Source organism: Pelophylax lessonae (assembly GCF_965119305.1).
Source record: "Pelophylax lessonae genome assembly, chromosome: 6".
NCBI lineage: Eukaryota > Metazoa > Chordata > Amphibia > Anura > Ranidae > Pelophylax > Pelophylax lessonae.
In genome coordinates, this window is record NC_138773.1 from 77773623 (window position 1) to 77794089 (window position 20467).

The window sequence follows — 20467 nt, forward strand, 5'->3', positions numbered from 1 at the left end:
CTGAGAGGAGTTGTGACACGGGCGGCGGGACTCGGAGCATTTTCTTCGTCATCTCATCTTCTTCTCTATGAGGTGAGTGAGGTGGACCGTGGAGAGAGGGCCTAATCCTTGCCATGGCAAATGTGCCATTTGAGAATCAAATAATCAATATAAAATATTAATATATTATATACACACGGGTCATGGGTGGCTTTTTTGAACCAAGAAGAGTGAGACTGACGGCTATGATGATTATCCGACCATCTATGGTCCATGGACCATAAGTGTTGTGTTGTGGTGGTGCCTGTGCTTCCTGCGGCCTGCCTCTGCCTGTGCGGCTGTGCCTGCACTGCAGGGGCCACTGGCAGTGGCACTTGACTTGAGCAAAGCAAATGAGCACTACTAGTGTGAAGGACAGGTGGTGGAAGCATGTTCTGACAAGTTCTTATAATGAAAATAATATAGACAGCTTTTTGAACCAGTGCAGTGCAGTGCTACTAAGGTGAGAGGCAGAGAGAGAGGCTATCCAGTCCACCACTTTACTTGAGCAGATCACAGAAGAAAGGTGGAAGCATCTGACAGCAAGTGACAACACTTCTTAGATTGCACACCGGAATTCAGTTATGGACTTTTTGTTATAAAGTTTAGTTTACACACTTAAACTTGCACCTAACTTATTCACAATCACAACTTATTTTATTGTGGTATTGTCATATATATTTTATATGAATTACATTTACATTGTGGGAATAATTTGCACTGCATTTAGCACAGACATGTCACTTTATTTTTTGATACTGTGGGCGATGATTTTGAATACAAGAATATATATAATTGCAGGCACTTTATTAGCATTTTTAGCACAGCCACTTTGTTAGTAGTTTTTGATGCATTTTTCACTTTAAGCGTTGTAGGTTTGATGAAGCTGGCTTGGCACATCATCATCAATTGAGCAAATCAAATCAAACCGCGATTAAGAAGACTGCGCATGCTCCTGTTCTGCCTTTTGATCAGCTGAAAAGATGGACGAAACAAAAACACCACCTTCCACCCCTGGCCCTTCAACTTCAAGTGATCTGCCTGGCTGTGAGACTGAGGAAGCTCAGGAAGGAGACCACCCCTGGCTTTAAAAGGGGAAGGGAGGGACTTTATCTGTTTTTTGTTTACAAAAAGTTACAGCCTAAGGAATTGTGATTGTCCTTTAGTTTAATCATTTGAATAAATCATTTGAAATAATAAAAAACAATATGATGTTCAAAGTTTTGACTTCTATCTTTAATAACTACATAACACAGTACTTCTACTTCTACTTTCAGTACTTGAGTAGAATTTTTTTTTCAAAACTACTGGTACTTTTTACTTTTAGTACTTAAGTAGCAATTTTTTTGAAAAAACTACTTGCAATACTTAAGTAAAAAAAATGTTGAATACTTTAGTACTTCTACTTAAGTAACTTTTTCTGCGAGCACTTCCACTTCTACTCAAGTCACTTTTTGATCGAGCACTTGTACTTTTACTCAAGTAGAAATTTTGAGTACTTTATACAAGTCTGAAAAGAAGGTCCAACCCGGTACTAGCAAGGTGGCCGGTAAATGTATACTTAACTTGGTCCGAATGGGACCAATGTAACTATGTAAAAATTGCCATAACTAAACTTCAGTTTCAAGACAAACAGTTGATCAGAGATTCAATCATATCAAACGTATTTTGCTCTGAATAATCATTCAGTACTACAAAAGATTGATTTTGTCAGATTTGGATATTTGTTCCTTCAGTATGGTCGAATTCAGAAGATACAGTTGTTTTCATTGAAACAAACATTATATTGAGTCACGGTACCATTATGTGTACAGCTGGCATTAGACAGCCCTCTTTAGCTGGCCTGTTGATTAGACAATTGATGAGATTATCCCTATGCAGTCCCCTCCCGCAAGCACGTTCACAGTGTGAGACTTACAGCCCTGTGCACAACAGCGGAGCATTAACTGGCTCAGAGTGCTTTCCTTACACAAGAGATTACAGAAAATGAATATAAAGTCTTTTCAATGTTTTTCAATGAACTATATATGTGATAGAGGTCAGTTTGTAGTCATTTTAATCTCCTTTGTGTGTTATATTAAAAAAAAAAAAAAAAAAAACTTGCTTCTATCTATAGTTTATAGGTATATATGTACGTTGGAACAGCTATAATTTCTTATTACGTATGCAGGGTCTGCTTCCAGTACACGATAGTTGTCGTTTAGTGTCCCTACTTACAATTATATTTTGATGCTTTTGCAATCTTTTGTGAAGTGTAAGAAGACAATCGCTTTCCAAAGCCCTGTCTCTGCGCAGACTAATGCCTCGTACACACGCGTCGATAGTTGGCCGTGAATCTTCGGCCAACGTCCGATCGGCCGATTTTCGGCTTGTTAGTATGAAGCTTTCGACAACCGACTCCGACTTTTTGGCCGAAAAAAATCTGGTGTGCAGGCTATAAAATTTTTGTTGGCCAACAACACAACGGCCGATTTTCCGTCAGTCAGTACAGATTTCGGCAGACAAAAATCTGATCAGCAAGTCTGGGCATGCTCAGAAAAGAAAAAACACAAAGAAAACAAACCATCACATGACATCACTTCTGAAGTAGAATTTTGTTGGGCGAGAAAATTCGTGTGCAGTCTAGGCACATTCTAACCAACAAAACACAACTTGGACAAAAGTCGGACGATCGGTCGGCCGATAACCGTTGCATGTGTACGAGGCATAAGGCTTCTTTGACATGTGTGGTTGTTTTGCACTTTTACCAAACACCCCCCCCCCCCCCATCCCAGTGCCATCCCCCCATGAATACACACTGCCCTGCAATTTTAATGCAACGTGCCAAGTTTGACAGGTGGCACCGCCTGTCTAACTCTCCCACGTAATGAATGGGGCTGCATCACAGCAGTCCTATTTGGCAGTAAAAAAAAAAGGTAAAAAAACAGACATTACAAGGGCGCAGTATTGGCTCCTAAACGCTTGGGCACCTTCTTTCAGAATACTGTATACAGTAACAGTGCATATTTTTAGCACTGATTACTGTAGTAATGTCACTGGCCTCCCCAAAGTGTCAAAAATGTCAGTTAGGTGTGCGATCTGTCCGCCGCAATGTCGCAGTTACGCTAAAAATCCCAGATCACCGCCATTACTAGTAAAATAAATAAAAATATAGGGGAAAAATAATAAATCTTTCCCCTAGTTTGTCGATGCAATAACTTTCCAATCAAAACACGCTTATTAGGATTTTTTTTTTACTTAAAATATGTAGCAGAATACAAATTGGCGAAAAAATGATTAAAAAATTAGATTTTTACATTTTTTGTTGTGATTGTTGTGATGATGTTATAAAGCAGAAAGTAAAAAATATTGTTTTGTTTTTTTCTTTCAGAAACCAAAAAGAAAGCTCTATTTGCCGGAAAAAAAAAAAAAAGACACCAGTTTTATTTGGGTACAGTGTTGCATGACTATGCATTTTTCCCTTAAAGTAACGCAGTGCCGAATTGCAAAAAATGGCCTGGTCGTTAAGGGGGCAAATCCTTCCGGTCCAGAAGTGGATAAGTAAACAAGTTGTAGTGACTCTAAACCACCACTTGATGTCAGCATACAACAGAACAATAGTAATCTTACATAGTTTTGAAAAAACACATTTAGGTGGGACAAAACATCTTCACAAAGACACTATATTTTCAAAAGTATTGGGACGCCTGCCGTTACACGCACATGAACTTTAATGGCATCCCAGTCTTAGTCTGTAGGGTTCAATATTGAGTTGGCCCACCCTTTGCAGCTATAACAGCTTCAACTCTGAAAGACTGTCCACAAGGTTTAGGAGTGTATCTATGGGACTCAGAATCCAGAAACGTCAGTGCCGCACTGAATGAAAGATGCAAGGGCCTGTCAGGAGTCCAGAAACTCATTGACCTTTTCTACACACACATTATTTACAAGCAAACAGATCATAGGTGAGGATGGTTACCTTTAACCACTTTAAGACCGGAAGGATTTGCCCCCCCCCCCCCCCCCCAGCGATTCGGCACTGCGTTACTTTAACGGACAATTGCTCAGTCATGCGATGCTGTCCCCAAACAAAATTTACATCCTTTTTTCCCACAAATAGAGCTTTTTTTTGGTGGTATGTGATCACCTGTCTGATGATTTTTTTTTTGCCTTATAAACAAAAAAAGCGACAATTCTGAAAAAAAAACAATATTTTTCATTTTCTGCTACATAACATTCCCAAAAAAATGTAACAATCAAAATTTTTTAACATTTTAGGCCAATATGTTTTTTGCTACATATTTTTGTTAAAAAAAAAATCGCAATAAGCTTATGTTGATTGGTTTGCGCAAAAGTTATCGCGTCTACTAACTACGGGAAAGATTTAAGTCATTTTTATTGTTTTATTTTTTTTACTAGTAATGGCGGCGATCTGCAATTTTTTGGGGCGGACAGGTCGGACCCCTAACTGACATTTTTGACACTTTTGGGGGTACCAGTGACATTACTACAGTAATCAGTGCTAAAAATATGCACTGTTACTGTAATAATGACACTGTCAGGGAAGGGGTTAACAGTATAGGTGATCAATGGGTTAAATGTGACCCTAGGGGAGTGATTCTAACTGTGGGGGGGGGGGGGCATGGCTTCTGAGAGGACCACAGAGACATGTGATCCTATATAGAAGGATCACATGAGATCTGTGATCATTTCAGGGAGAAGGACGGTTAGCTGTGTTTACAACAGCTGACCGTCCTTCTCTCTCTGCGGGGAGCGATCGCGGGTGTCAGGCGGCAATCGGAGGCGCCTGACATACGCATCGGCTTCCCCGCTGACGATCAGGGGTGGGAGTGTGCCGGCGTGCGCTTGCCCTCTAGCCTCCCGAGAGCGAGCGCTGTACATGTACAGCGGTTTGCCTGGGAGCGGCTGCCTGCCGCAGTACATCTACGGCAGGCGGTCGTAAACTGGTTAAGAACTGGGGTGTGTAAACTTTTGATCAGGGTCATTTGGGTAGTTTCTGTTGTCATTTATGATTTAAAAAGAGTAAACACAGTTGATTGATAATAAATGGCTTCAGCCAAAACGCTAACCCCCCTGATGACGTCTGTGTACGACGAAACATGTAGGTGGAGCTTGGATGGCGTGACGCTTGTTGCTGTGGAGGATCCGGCGGCCATCTTTTGGGAGTCCAGAGCTACTGCTTCATCGGTTTACATACTGTTTCATGCTGTCACCTACTGGATTTTGTGTAATTGGCCAATTTACTTTACAATAAACCTCTAGTTTGATGTACTATACCATGAGGAGTCTCCATTTATATCTTTGATCTGAGGTCTGTTAAAGCGAAGTTCCGGGCACAGAAGTCATTTTTTAATAAACATACCCCCGGGACAGTCAGGGCTAGCACATTCCACAATGGCTAGCCTCTGATCTGTCCCGGTTCGCACTTACCTTTTAGAAGAAATACTTATAAAATTTCTTCCACAGCGTTTCCATCTCTCTTGTGGGCAGCTGAAGCCGGCGCGGTCCTCTTTTGTGTCTTCTTCCGCGTCTTCTTGTCCCAGAATGCGCCTGCACCGGCCCCTCTCGTCACTTCGGGTGCGGCGCCGCATTCCTAAACAGCTTCTGGGCATGCCCAGAAGTTGTTTAGCAGGGGAATGCGGCGTCGCTCGGAAGTGACGAGCGGGGCCGGTGCCGTCGCATTGATTCCTGGGAGCGATGACGTTCAGCTCCCAGGAATCATAGCGAGACAGGAAGTGACGGGGTGAGCCGCGGCTCCGAGGGAGGAAGTACTCTGAGGTGAGTATTTACGATCTTCAATTAAAAGGTGAGTAAACAAAAAAAAAATAAATAACTGTCCAATTCTTTTTCAGGTGATCTCGAACTAGCGGAGGGGCACAAAAAAAAATATTGTTTTTGTGCCCGGAACTCCGCTTTAAGCACTGGTACCAGGCTGCCTGACATAGAGGACTTTTGGATCTGGGACTGGCTCCACATGAGGAATTGTTTATTGGGCATGCTTGACTGATCTCTGTAATGGGGGTCTGTCAGATCTGGTAAGAGGCTTGGACACCTGGTGTTTGCTGGTGGTGACTTCTGAATTCACAGTTTATTTTTGACTCTGTCTGAACCACGTTTACCTTGGATTCTCCATTCATTCATATGTGTGTGGACTTTATATGAACTTTCATTCCCACTTGATTTTTTGTGGAATTTAACGACTTTACCCCCGCTCACATTGCTGCTACTGCGGCAATGTGGCTCGTTATCGTCCAGCGACGTAGACCTACGTCGCTGGACTCCTCCCCTTGTGGGTGGCGCACACGCGCCGCCGGAGGCTCGCTCCCGCTGTTTTCAGTCACAGCGGATGTCGGGCCAGGGGAGGTGCGGCGGTGATCACCGCCGCTCTTCCCCGATCGTCGGGGAATATAGTCTGGAGATCCGCCTGCTTGTGTAAACAAAGCGGGCGGATCTCCTAAGTGACAGATTGCAGGGTTCAGCATAGCTGAACCTGTGATCTGTCCCTGTGTCACTCAGTCATCTCCCCCCACACATGTCAGTAAGCACCAGGCATACATTAACCCCTCCCTCTCCAATAAAATTAACCCCTTCCCTGCCAGTGTCATTTTTACAGTAACAGTGCATATTTATAGCACTAATTACTGTAGTAATGTCACTGGTACCCCCAAAAGTGTCAAAAATGTCAGTCAATGGTCCGATCTGTCCGCCGCATTGTCGCAGTCCCGAAAAAAAATCGCAGATCACCGCCATTACTCGTTAAAAAAAAAACACCAAAAATGACAGAAATCTTTCCCTTAGTTAGTAAATGCAATAACTTTTGCGCAAACCAATCAAAATACGCTTATTGCGATTTTTTTTACCAAAAATATGTAGCAGAAAACAAATTGGCCAAAAATGATAAAAAAATTTTGATTTTTACATTTTTTTGGGGGGGGAGGGGGGGGGAATTTCATATAAAAAAATGTGAAAAATGTAGTTATTTTTTCAAAATTTTTGCTCTTTTTTTGTTTATAGTGTAAAAAGTAAAAATCGCAAATACCACCAAAAGAAAGCTCTGTTTGTGGGAAAAAAAGGACGTAAATTTCGTTTGGGTACAGCGTTGCATGACCGCGCAATTGTCAGTTAAATTCGCACAGTGCCGTATCGCAAAAAGTGGCCTGGACGTAATACAGCAAAATCCTCCGGTGGTAAAGTGGTTAATATCAAAAGCGCTGCATGTTATTTAAACACTAACCATGAGTGAAAGAAAAGTTTTCGTGTTATCATTCATATTCTCGGAAAAATGGCCAAGAAATCATAAATTCTGCCAGGGTATGTAAACTTATGAGCACAGCTGTACCTGTTGCTTTGCACAAATTTGGCAAAACGGCACTACTTTCTCTTTAAAATGTTGACTCGCTTTAGCCGAGGCCATCTTAATTAATCTAATTGGTTATTCCGGGGTACTGCGCTTTGCCCATAGCCAGTGCCCTTTGCGTCTCATTAATAAATAAGCCTGTAATAAGTTACTGTGCAAAAGGTATAGCTGAGCCATGGCCCCTCGGCTTGCCATTTCCTCTGCAGCCTTTAATTTGCATATTGACTGGAATTACTGTGAAAAGATTCATTTTCCTTTAGACAGACCACGGCGGTGGCGGAGAGGTTTTTGATTTTGATTTTTCAGCTCCTGTGACGAGTGTCTCTATTAATGGCCCACGCAATAAGGATTTGGCTGGAAAGGGTCTCTCGCAGGTATGACCAGTACTCTGCCCAGAAACCCCGGCTGGAACAGAAAATAAAGGCTTTGACAGCAGATTAAAGAACGCTTCCTCCACCTCTGCCCTTGTACTGGTCGGTGTGCTCATTGAGCTCTGCGGAGAACGGATGAGCTCTGCGGAGAACGTCTGTCTGAAGAACATGCCTCGCCTATATCGCCTTCATCAACAACTAGATATGAGGGCAGCAACATTTCTCAGGTTGTGGAGTAATCAGCAGACTTCAAGAAAGACACCGGCATGGCGAAAACACCAAGAGAAGGAAAATTTAGGCATGAACCCGATATTGTTCCTTTTAGAGTCATTGGTACAGCCTGCAAAGCTCTCAGCTGTCCCTGATTTCAAGGGACTGTCCCTAATTTGGAACAAAGTCCCTCTGTCCTTCCTTCCTCCTCATTTGTCCCTCATTTTTGTCTCATCTACAGTATATAGTTGTATATAAAACGCACTATTTATCTTTCAAAGTGTTTCCCAATGCTAAGACCCCATTCACACTAGCGCGACTTGTCAGGCGACTTGGTCGCCTGACAAGTCGCGGTGGGTCGCCCGCCATTGAATAGTACAGGACCCGTTCTAATAGGAGCGACACAAGTCACTCCGACTTAGAAAAAGGGTCCTGTACTACTTTGGGGCGACCTGGAGGCGACTTGCATTGACTTCAATGATATGAAGTCCGTGCAAGTCGCGCCGAGGTTGCGGTGCATACTGTGCACCGCGACTTCACAGGTCGCCCCAGCAAGTCGTGTCGCGCCAGTGTGAATGGGCGCTTAACCTTTCATCCAATTTCTAAATTGCAACATTCGTACATTTCAAAAGACAATATAAATAGTAGTGGTAAAAAAAAAAAAAAAAAAAAGCACTTATGAGTTCAACAATTTTTTTTAATATACAGTATCACAAAAGTGAGTACATCCCTAACATTTTTGTAAATATTTTATTCTATCTTTTCATGTGACAACACTGAAGAAATGACACTTTGCTACAATGTAAATTAGTGAGTGTACAGCTTGCATAACAGTGTATATTTGCTGTCCCCTCAAAATAACTCAACACACAGCCATTAACCACTTTACCACCGGAGGATTTTGCTGTCTTACGTCCAGGCCACTTTTTGCGATTCGGCACTGTGCGACTTTAACTGACAATTGCTCTGTCGTACGACGCCATACCCAAACTAAATTTATGTCCTTTTTTTCCCACAAATAGAGCTTTCTTTTGGTGGTATTTGATCACCTGTGCAATTTTTACTTTTTGCGCTATAAACAAAAAAATAGCGTACATTTTGAAAAAATAACAATATTTTTCACATTTTTTTATATGAAATTCCCCCCCAAAAAAAATTTAAAAATCAAATTTTTTTTACATTTTTGGCCAATTTGTTTTCTGCTACCTATGTTTGGTAAAAAAAATCACAATAAGCGTATTTTGATTGGTTTGTGCAAAAGTTATTGCGTTTACTAACTAAGGGAAAGATTTCAGTCATTTTTGATGTTTTTTTTTTAACGAGTAATGGCGGCGATCTGCGATTTTTTTTGCGGGACTGCGACATTGCGGCGGACAGATCGGACCCTTGACTGACATTTTTGACACTTTTGGGGGTACCAGTGACATTACTACAGTAATCAGTGCTATACATATGCACTGTTACTGTAAAAATGACACTGGCAGGGAAGGGGTTAATTTTATTGGAGAGGGAGGGGTTAATGTATGCCTGGTGCTTACTAACATGTGTGGGGGGAGGTGACTGAGTGACACAGGGACAGATCGCAGGTTCAGCTATGCTGAACCCTGCAATCTGTCACTGTTTGTCACTTAGGAGATCCGCCCGATTTGTTTACACAAGCGGGCGGATCTCCAGACTCGATTCCCAGACGATCGGGGGAAGAGCGGCGGTGATCACCGCTGCTCCTACCCTGGCCCGACTCCCGCTGTGACTAAAAACAGCGGGAGCGAGCCTCCGGCGGCCCACAGGGGGAGGAGCCCAGCGACGTAGGTCTACGTCGGTGGACGGGAACGAGCCACTTTGCCGCAGTACAGTCAACGTGTCGGCAAGTGGTTAATGTCTAAACCGCTGGCAACAAAAGTGAGTACACCCCTAAGTGGAAATGTCCAAATTGGGCCCAATTAGCCATTTTCCCTCCCCGGTGTCATGTGACACGTTAGTGTTACAAGGTCTCAGGTGTGAATGGGGAACAGGTGTGTTAAATTTGGTGTTATCGCTCTCACTCTCTCATACTCGTCACTGGAAGTTCAACCTGGCACCTCATTGCAAAGAACTCTCTGAGGATCTGAAAAAAAAAAATTGTTTTTCTACATAAAGATGGCCTAGGGCTATAAGAGGATTGCCAAGACCCTGAAACTGAGCTGCAGTACGGTGGCCAAGACCATACAGCGGTTTAACAGGACAGGTTCCACTCAGAACAGGCCTCGTCATGAGGGACCAAGGAAGTCTCTGTAAAAGCGAGAGATGGTTGTGCATGAAAATCCAAGTAGATCAGCAGTTTTTGAAATACTCATACCAGCCCGTCTGGCACCAACAACCACGCCATGTTTAAAGTCATCTATATCCCCTTTCTTCCCCATTCTGATGCTCAGTCTGATCTTTGGCAAGTCGTCTTCACCATATCTAAATGCCTAAATGTATTGAGTTGCTGCCATGTGATTGGCTGGTTAGCAATTTGTGTGAATCCCAAGCAATTGAACAGGTGTACCTAATAAAGTGGTCAGTGAGTGTATATGTCATATATCTATAATGGTTTTAGCCTTTACCTATACTATCCGGAATTAAATAAATAGCTGAATTTCCACCATAAAGATGAACCCCAGGCAGGAGTTAGTTTAGATTGACATTTTCAAACACCTAAATAATTTTGTATTGCAACTAGTATAGGCACCTAAATACACCCTCATTTTAGTATCCTGTAATGCGCAACACAGCAGGGTCCACACTCGCAGAGGAAAGGCCAGCACTCTAAGCCAATCAGAGCAGGGCTTTTAACAACAATGATAGTCTAAAGCTGGCCATACACGGTTAGAAAATCGAACACATTTCTAAAAATCTGTTCTTGATTGGAACTTGAATGGGATAACGCCATTATTATATCAATAGATGTTGCCCAACTATTGACATATTATCGATCAATAACAATATAATTAGTCTTTTTTTATCAATAGATTATACCACCCGGGGTTATATTTTAACATGCGCACGCACTGTAGATTTGTTCAAACTGTTTTTGATCGATTCCACTGCTGTTTCAAAAATTATTTGTTTCGGTGCACAAAATCTGGCATGTTTCGTTTTTTTTGGCATAAAAATGTGCATTTCATGAATCAAAATCAGCCCACTAACATTTCAATTTCAAAAGCAGAAAGATCGAGCCTATCAAACGCTTTTTTTGAACGATTTTCTAGCCATGCATAGCCAGCTCTACACTGTGAACGTGCATGCAGGAGGTGGGAGCACAAGGATGGCCAATCCATGTACTAATCCTTCTTCATTGGTCAGTTAGCAGGCTGAGTGACTTCAGGTTCACCTCCAGGAAATCTAAAAACCCTTCCTTGCAGTGGGCAGTGCCTACACTGCGTGGGTTAAAAGCTCATTTCTGTCTAGGGCAGGGGTGTCAAACTCAATTTATTTGCAGGCCGCATCAGCATTATGATTGTCCTCAAAAGGGCCGGTTGTATCTGTAAGACTAGATGTCTAAAGTATCCCTTACCCTTACATAAGACTTCAAGAGCCTCTCCACTATCAGAAGTTGAGTCCGCCACGCTCCCTACCTTGTGCTGCTTCTGGAAAGGAGCTGGAGGCATTGCTGGAAAGCAAAAAGTACAGGGTCTGGAGGAGGACCGGAGGAGGGCTGAAGCTCTCTTGCAGCTGCAGGAGAGGGGCGAGGGCCACATGAAATGGCCTAAAGGGCTGGATACGGCCTGCGGGCCTTGTGTTTGACACATGTGGTCTAGGGCAGTGCTCCCCCACCTTTGATCGCCGCGGACCGGTCAACGTTTGATAATTTTTCCGTGGCCCGCTGAGGGATGGGGGGGGACGTCAATGCAGAGTGACCAGTGTTCCCCCAATCAATGCAGAGTGCCACAGCATGCCCCCAATCAATGCAGAGTGCCACAGCATGCCCCCAATCAATGCACAGTGACCAGTGCACTTACCTGAGTTGCAGCGACGGCTTCTCCTCAGTCTCCCCGCGTCTCCTGGAGTCTTCCCTCCTCCTCCTTGGCCAATGGCAACGGGTTCGCCTTTCGGCCAATCAGGAAACGCGTCCGGGACCCGCTTCCTGATTGGGCAGGAGGAGGATCCGTGTGACAATAGCGAATATTCATTCGCTATTGTCACACAAGTGGGTGGGCTCAGGGCACACTGCTCTGTGCCCCGGATCCACCCTTTTCTGAAAAAATGTTTTTTTTTCTAAAATGGAAATAATGTAATGTTCTTTGGGTGGACCGGTACCGTTTGATCCACGGGGTTGGGGAACACTGGTCTAGGGCAGTGGTTCTCAAATCCGGTCCTCGGGACCCACCAACAGGCCAGGTTTGCAAGATAACTAAATTACATCACAGGTGATCTCATTTGCTTCTCAGTGATTGCAGTATTCTAGTCTGCATCCCCCAAGGTAATACTTAAAATCTGGCCTGTTAGTGGGTCCCGAGGACCGGATTTGAGAACCACTGGTCTAGGGGATGGAAAAGCAGTTTTTCTTAGCTGATCCTCCGCTTCCCCAGCAGATGGCGCTCCCCTATGCTGTTTCTCCAGCATCCAATGCAGGAAAATGGTCCCTGCATTAGTTTTGATGATGTCAGAAGTAGTGATTGAATGATATCGTTTTTTTAATGCCGATACTGATATATTGGTCATCGGATATCTGTATCGGCCGACATTGGCCGATATTTTTGGACATTTAGTCAGAAGACCTTAGACCGCCATAGCATAGGGGAGAAGAGGCTGCACTGATTGGTCTAGCAGTGCAGAGGAGCCTGCAGGAGTAGAGGATTTGGTAAATAAAAGTGCTACCAAGTCCCCTCAACAGAAACAAGCAGTTAACCCTTGCAGTGTGGGCAAAGATCAGCTTTAAGTAAAGTGAGGTCCAAACCTAACTGTGCTGTCTGTCTGGAATGCCTAGATCAGCGTTTCTTAACCAGGGTTGCTAGGGGTTCCTTGAGCAATGAGCAACATCTGCCTCTCAGATAAGTTACCACTGACACCGATGATCTTTTTAGTTATCTGTGTGTGTGTGGGGGGGGGGGGGGTGCTTCTCACTGGTAACATGCAGGACCAGGACAAGGGGTGGGCAGGATGGACGGCTGCCCTGGGTACTTTGGTATCATGAGAGGTGGAGGGCAACCTCAGGAGGTAAGAGGAGAGGATTTGTGTTGGGAGTGGGGATATGAACTGTTCTAGGAGGGGGAATTGAATGAGGTGTGCTAGGAATGGTGTTTTGAGGGGATTTGTGTTCAGAGGGGGGATGGGGAGGAAGATTTGTGCCAGGAGGGGAATTTTGGGGGTTTTGTGCTAGAAAATGTAATATGGTGTGGAGGAGGGGATTTGTGCTAGGAGGGGAAATTGGGGGGGGGGGGGGGGATTTTTACTAGGATGGGGGATTGGGGAGAATTTACACTGTGGGGGGGAGGGGTGATTTGGAGTGGAGGAGAAGGTTTGTGCTCATAGGGAAATTTGAGGGGTAGAGGATTTGTACTAGGAGAGGGAAATTTTCCCGGGGGGGGGGGGGGTGGATTTGTGCTAGGGGCATATGGGACATAAGATGATTTGAGCTGGGGGGGGGGGGGGGATTCATGCTGGGAAGGGGATTTCAGCAGAAGGTGGATTTGTACGGGGAGGAGGACGAATTTATGCGCAGAGGGTAAGCATGCAGGTTAAGTGCTTGATTTTTTTTTGGGGGGGGGGGGAGAGATTTGTGCTGACACATAGTGCTCATACATCTGGGGGGGGGGGGGGGTAGTTTGGCATGTTTGCCCTGGGCTCTATATGACCTTGTTCCGGCACTACCAGGCAAGGTACATATCTGGGTTGCTCTGTGATGTGGCAGTTAGGGTACATATCTGGGTGCACTCTGTGATATTCCAGGCAGGGTACATATCTGGGTGCACTCTGTGATATACTAGGCAGTGTACATATCTGGGTGCGCTCTGTGATGTGGCAGGCAGTGTACATATCTGGGTGTGTTCTCTCATGTGGCAGGCAGGGTACATATCTGAGTGCGTTCTCTGATGTGGCAGGCAGGGTACACATCTGGGTGCGCTCTGTGATGTGGCAGGCAGTGTACATATGTGGGTGCGCTCTGTGATATAACAGACAGGTTACATATGTGGGTGCGCTCTGTGATGTGGCAGGCAGTGTACATATCTGGGTGTGCTCTGTGATTTGGCAGGCAGGGTACATATGTGGGTGCGCTCTGTGATATACCAGGCAGGGTATATATGTGGGTGTGCTCTGTGATGTGGCAGGCAGGGTACATATGTGGGTGCGCTGTGTGATGTTGCAGGCAGGGTACATATGTGGGTGCGCTCTGTGATGTGGCAGGCAGGGTACATATGTGGGTGCGCTCTATGATATACCAGGCAGGGTACATATATGTGGGTGCGCTCTGTGATGTGGCAGGCAGGGTACATATGTGGGTGCGCTGTGTGATGTTGCAGGCCGGGTACATATGTGGGTGGGCTCTGTGATGTGGCAGGCAGGGTACATATGTGGGTGCGCTCTATGATATACCAGGCAGGGTACATATATGTGGGTGCGCTCTGTGATGCGGCAGGCAGGGTACATATGTGGGTGCGCTCTGTGATATACCAGGCAGGGTTAATATGTGGGTGCGCTCTGTGATGTGGCAGGCATAATATATATGTGGGTGCGCTCTGTGATATACTAGGCAGGGTACATATGTGGGTGCGCTCTGTGATATAGCAGACAGGGTACATATGTGGGTGCGCTCTGTGATGTGGCAGGTAGGATATATATGTGGGTACGCTCTGTGATATATCAGGCAGTGTACATATGTGGGTACGCTCTGTGATATACCAGGCAGGGTACATATGTGGGTGCGCTCTGTGATATACCAGGCAGGGTACATATGTGGGTGCGCTCTGTGATATACCATGCAGGGTACATATGTGGGTGAGCTCTGTGATGTGGCAGACAGGGTACATATGTGGGTGCTCTGTGATGTACCAGGCAGGAATCATATGTGGGTGCGCTCTGTGATGTACCAGGCAGGGTATATATGTGGGTGCGCTCTGTGATATACCAGCCAGGGTACATATGTGGGTGGCTTTGTGATGTGGCAGGCAGGGTACATATGTGGGTGCGCTGTGTGATGTTGCAGGCAGGGTACATATGTGGGTGCGCTCTGTGATATACCAGGCAGGGTACATATGTGGGTGGCTTTGTGATGTGGCAGGCAGGGTACATATGTGGGTGCGCTGTGTAATGTTGCAGGCAGGGTACATATGTGGGTACGCTCTGTGATATACCAGGCAGGGTACATATGTGGGTGCGCTCTGTGATATACCAGGCAGGGTACCTATGTGGGTGCGCTCTGTGATATACCAGGCAGGGTACCTATGTGGGTGCGCTCTGTGATATACCAGGCAGGGTACCTATGTGGGTGCGCTCTGTGATATACCAGGCAGGGTACCTATGTGGGTGCACTCTGTGATATACCAGGCAGGGTACATATGTAGGTGCTCTGTGATATACTATGCAGGATACATATGTGGGTGCTCTGTGATGTGGCAGGCAGGGTACATATGTGGGTACGCTCTGTGATATACCAGACAGGATACATATGTAGGTGCTCTGTGATATAATATGCAGGATACATATATGTGGGTGCTTTGTGATGTGGCAGGCAGGGTACATATGTGGGTGCGCTCTGTGATATACCAGGCAGGGTACATATGTAGGTGCTCTGTGATATACTATGCAGGATACATATATGTGGGTGCTTTGTGATGTGGCAGGCAGGGTACATATGTAAGTGCTCTGTGATATACCATGCAGGATACATATGTGGGTGCTCTGTGATGTGGCAGGCAGGGTACATATGTGGGTGCGCTGTGTGATGTTGCAGGCAGTGTCAGGGCACGGTACCCAGCTCGGTGTGTGTGCCCCATAGTCGGAGCAGGGTGGGGGGATCCGGTGAGCCCTCCCTCCCTCCTCCAGCAGCTGATCTCAGACGGAGGGGGTGTGCCAGCCTTCAGTGCCGGGCTCTGCCTGCAGCTTCACCGGGACAGTCACACATGCAGGAGCCCGGAGGGGCCACGATGTGGCCCCTGTGCATGGAGTCATGGCACCCAGAGTGAGCCCCCGAAGGGCCAGGAGATACCTCTTCCTATGTACCCTCTGCCTGTCCTGCACCCTCCTCTGCTACAACCTGCTCCTCCGGGGACACTCCGGCATGCACAGCCGAGGCTACCAGCAACTCAGCTGCCCACCTTACCCTCCGATCCTGGGGGGCAAGAAACTCCTACAGAAGATGCCCCTCTGCCAACCCTCCGGAGCTACTGCCACCTCCCCCAGCACCGATCCACCGTACACTGAATGGACTGCCAGGAACCATACCGAACCCTCCCAGATAACGGGCACCCCTCCAAAACCCAGCCAGCACCACACTCACCCCCCTGCCAACAGCACCACTGCCCTTCGCTACGGACACAAAAAGCTCCCCCAGGCCATCATCGTAGGGGTTAAAAAAGGTGGCACCAGGGCAGTGCTGGAATTTATTAGGGTGCACCCAGAAGTGAGAGCCATGGGCACTGAACCCCACTTTTTCGATAGGAACTACGAGAGGGGACTGGACTGGTACAGGTAAGGGCACTGACAGGCTCCCTATTATTTCACAAACAATCCATACATTGTCATTAGGGATAGTAGCCAAAAATGACACTTTACAGCCACTGATCAGCTATCATAAGCCTCCCAGCTTGTCTTTTCTATCAGTGAAATCTGTGTCCATGTGAGAAATGTTACTTATCTTTCCATGTGTAAATATTTATTACTGAAATTGCTACTTTGTTAAATAAACTCCAATGTAAATTCACCCGTAAATATTGTAGAGATTGCCATTTGGAAAGGAGGGGGGGGGGGGGGATTGGCACTGGTGGCACAGGAGATAATAGATCATTTTAGGACATCAAGACTGGAGGAGTCACAAATTGGCATCAGATCGCCAGGATGGGCAAAGGTTAGACCAAAATGTCGCAACTAAATAGATTTCTAGAGAAAAAGACCAACATCTTTCAGCAAAGGGAAAAGTGTTGGAAGCCAAACCAGCCAATCAAATGTTAGCTTTCATTGTTCTTTTGCTGTAAGCTGATGTGATGGGTGATATGGGTTACTGGTTTAATTAACTAGGAGTACACCTATAGTACATAGTGTTACATCCTATATAGAGAAGATCTGGTTATTATGTTCTATAATTGGGCAGTATATAGGTCTAATATGTTATATAGAAAGCCTCACATAGGGATATAAAATATCTAATTATTAGGCTCTATAATTGGGCAGTATATAGGTCTAATATGTTATATAGGAAGCCTCACAGAGGGATATAAAAATATATCTAATTATTAGGCTCTGTAATTGGGCAGTATATAGGTCTAATATGTTATATAGAAAGCCTCACAGAGGGATATAAAAATATATCTAATTATTAGGCTCTGTAATTGGGCAGTATATAGGTCTAATATGTTATTTAGGAAGCCTCACAGAGGGATATAGAAAATATATCTAATTATTAGGCTCTATGGGCAGTATATAGGTCTAATATGTTATATAGGAAGCCTCACAGAGGGATATAAAAAATATATCAAATTATTAGGCTCTATGGGCAGTATATAGGTCTAATATGTTATATAGGAAGCCTCACAGAGGGATATGAAAAATATCTAATTGTTAGGATCTATAATTGGGCAGTATATAGGTGTAAATATGTTGTATAAGAAGCCCTAATGAGTGTTATGAAAAATATATAATTATTATGCTCTATAACTGGGCAGTATATAGGTGTAATATGTTATATAGGAAGCCTCACAGAGTGATATAAAAAAATATCTAATTATTAGGAGCTATAATTGGGCAGTATATTGGTCTAATATGTTATATAGGAAGCCTCATAGAGGGATATGGGAAATATTTAATAATTATGTTCTATCATTGGCCAGTAAATAGGTCTAATATATTATATAAGAAGCCTTAATGAGTTATATGGAAAAGATTGAATTATTATTTGCCAGCAAAAAGGTAAAATATATAAGAATTTTTAAAAAGTGATATGGAAAATATCTGATTGTTATGTTCCATAATTAGTCACTATACAGTACAAGTCTAATGCATTATGCAGTAGAAAAGCTCCAATTATTATATTCTTTAATTGTCCAGTATAGGTCTACTATGTTATATAAGAAGCCTTAATGAGTAATGAAAATCTTCAGAAATGGTCAGAACATTCTTAGCAGAGTGGACAGTTCCTGACCCAGATGAAAAAAAGGGATGAATTTGTAATAATATAAAAAGCCTTAAAATTGATATGGAAAAGATCTGATCGTTATGTACTATAGTTGACCAGCATAGGTCTAATATGTTGTTTAAGAATTCATGCAGAGTAGTGAAAATCTTTAGAGGTGGTCAGAGAATTTTTAGCAGGCTGGACAGATTCTGACTCAGGGATGAGTTTGTACTCTGGAAGAAAACACTATCAAAAGAGAAATGTGTTTAGCATGCATTCATTGCAAATTGATTGGAGAACACAGGTTGCCATTATCAAGTATTTTCTTATAAATGGCCAGAGTATGGGTACATACACATTTTATTTTTAATATAGTACCAACATAGTCCATAGTCTATTACATGCTACACAGAACCGTATTAATAAATCTATGCCCCATTCCAAATTCCAGTCTAATGCAGCCATTCTCAACTGAGGTTCCTCCAGAGGTTGCTAGGACTTCCTTCAGCTGTGGTTAATTGACCTCACATCCAATGGTGCCTGCATAGTTCTGGGTACCATGCTACATGTCAGAGTCATCAGCATAACACCAATGCTTTTTGAGCTGTCTGTAAAAGGTAAATTTATACAACCACTCTAAAGGGGGGCATTCTTTCCACTGATCACCAAAGTAAGGAATGTTCTTCCCATTCACCCCCTGAATAATTCATTTTAGCAGAGATTCCTGGAGACTTTAAAATGATTTCAAACGTTCCTCTGGTGTAAATGGGTTGAGAAAGGCTGGTCTAATGGCGTAACCTCAGTAACACCAAAAATACTATTTTTATTACTTTGAGTATCCATTCATATACCAAACCTAAATGTTGCAGTCCTTTATATAATATATCATTTTCAGCACCAAAGCTTACAATCTAATTAGCCTAGTGATGTTTAAAGGCACACATATGTCCTAGATTTGGGTAAAAGCTGGTTAACCTTCCTACCTGGCTATATGTGAAACCCTTTATATATAATTTTCAGCACCAAAGCTTACAATCTAATTAGCCTAGTGCTGTTTAAAGGCACACACATGTCCTAAAGTTAGGTAAAAGCTGGTTAACCTTCCTACTTGGCTATATGTGAAATCCTTTATATATAATTTTCAGCACCAAAGCTTACAATCTAATTAGCCTAGTGATGTTTAAAGGCACACACATGTCCTAGATTTTGGTAAAAGCTGGTTAACCTTCCTACCTGGCTATATGGAAGTCCTTTATATAATATATAATTTTCAGCACCAAAGCTTACAATCTAATTAGCCTAGTGCTGTTTAAAGGCACACACATGTCCTAGATTTGGGTAAAAGCTGGTTAACCTTCCTACCTGGCTATATGTGAAATCCTTTATATATCATTTTCAGCACCAAAGCTTACAATCTAATTAGCCTAGTGATGTTTAAAGGCACACACATGTCCTAGATTTAGGTAAAAGCTGGTTAACCTTCCTACCTGGCTATATGTGAAATCCTTTATATATAATTTTCAGCACCAAAGCTTACAATCTAATTTGCCTAGTGCTGTTTAAAGGCACACACATGTCCTAGATTTGGGTAAAAGCTGGTTAACCTTCCTACCTGGCTATATGGAAGAAACCTGTAGATCTAGGAGGGAACCTGGACAAACATAGAGAGAATAATAACACAACATACAGAGAGTTTACCATTGCCAATGATCTACTCATAGACATCTCACTGTCCCAAATTTGTTCTAACAAAATGGTACATGGTATATGGAGCTACTGTAAGTACAGTTTGATTGGAGCATCCAATATCTCTTTTCAGCTCCCTTTGTCATTTTGTTCTTTAAAGATTTTAGGAGCTACTGAAATGTTAACCTGACACATTTTACAACTCCCATTAGAAATACAAATCATTTATTACAACTGCAAGTGGTTACCTAAAAGCCTTGCACTGCTGCACAAACAGCACCAAACGGCTGATAATGATTGATGGATTGTAATAATGTGGATGTGCAGGAGGATATACCTGCAGTGGCTTCATCCCAAATACCATCACTATGGTGTGTCCGAGCAGCAAAGTCCAGGATCACTGGAGATCTCTGTTTTATATAAAGTGAGAATAGACCCATGTCTTACACAGAATAAAAAAGGAAGCATTTAGGAACTTTGTACTGTGTGAACCCAAGCACATAATTCCTTCCTTTTCCTAAATCATCATATTCTATA

At 43.7% G+C, this 20467-nt stretch overlaps 1 protein-coding gene across 1 annotated transcript in view; it reads left to right on the forward strand.

Annotated features, from left to right (window-relative positions):
• Nucleotides 1-15862: 15862 nt before the first annotated feature.
• LOC309557522 (heparan sulfate glucosamine 3-O-sulfotransferase 2-like) overlaps nucleotides 15863-20467 on the forward strand; it is a 110295-nt gene continuing 105690 nt past the window's right edge. Inside the window, exon 1 of the mRNA XM_082260269.1 lies at nucleotides 15863-16605. Coding sequence (XP_082116395.1) covers nucleotides 16085-16605 — 521 coding nt within the window. The 5' untranslated portion in view covers nucleotides 15863-16084. The remainder of the gene's footprint in view (nucleotides 16606-20467) is intronic.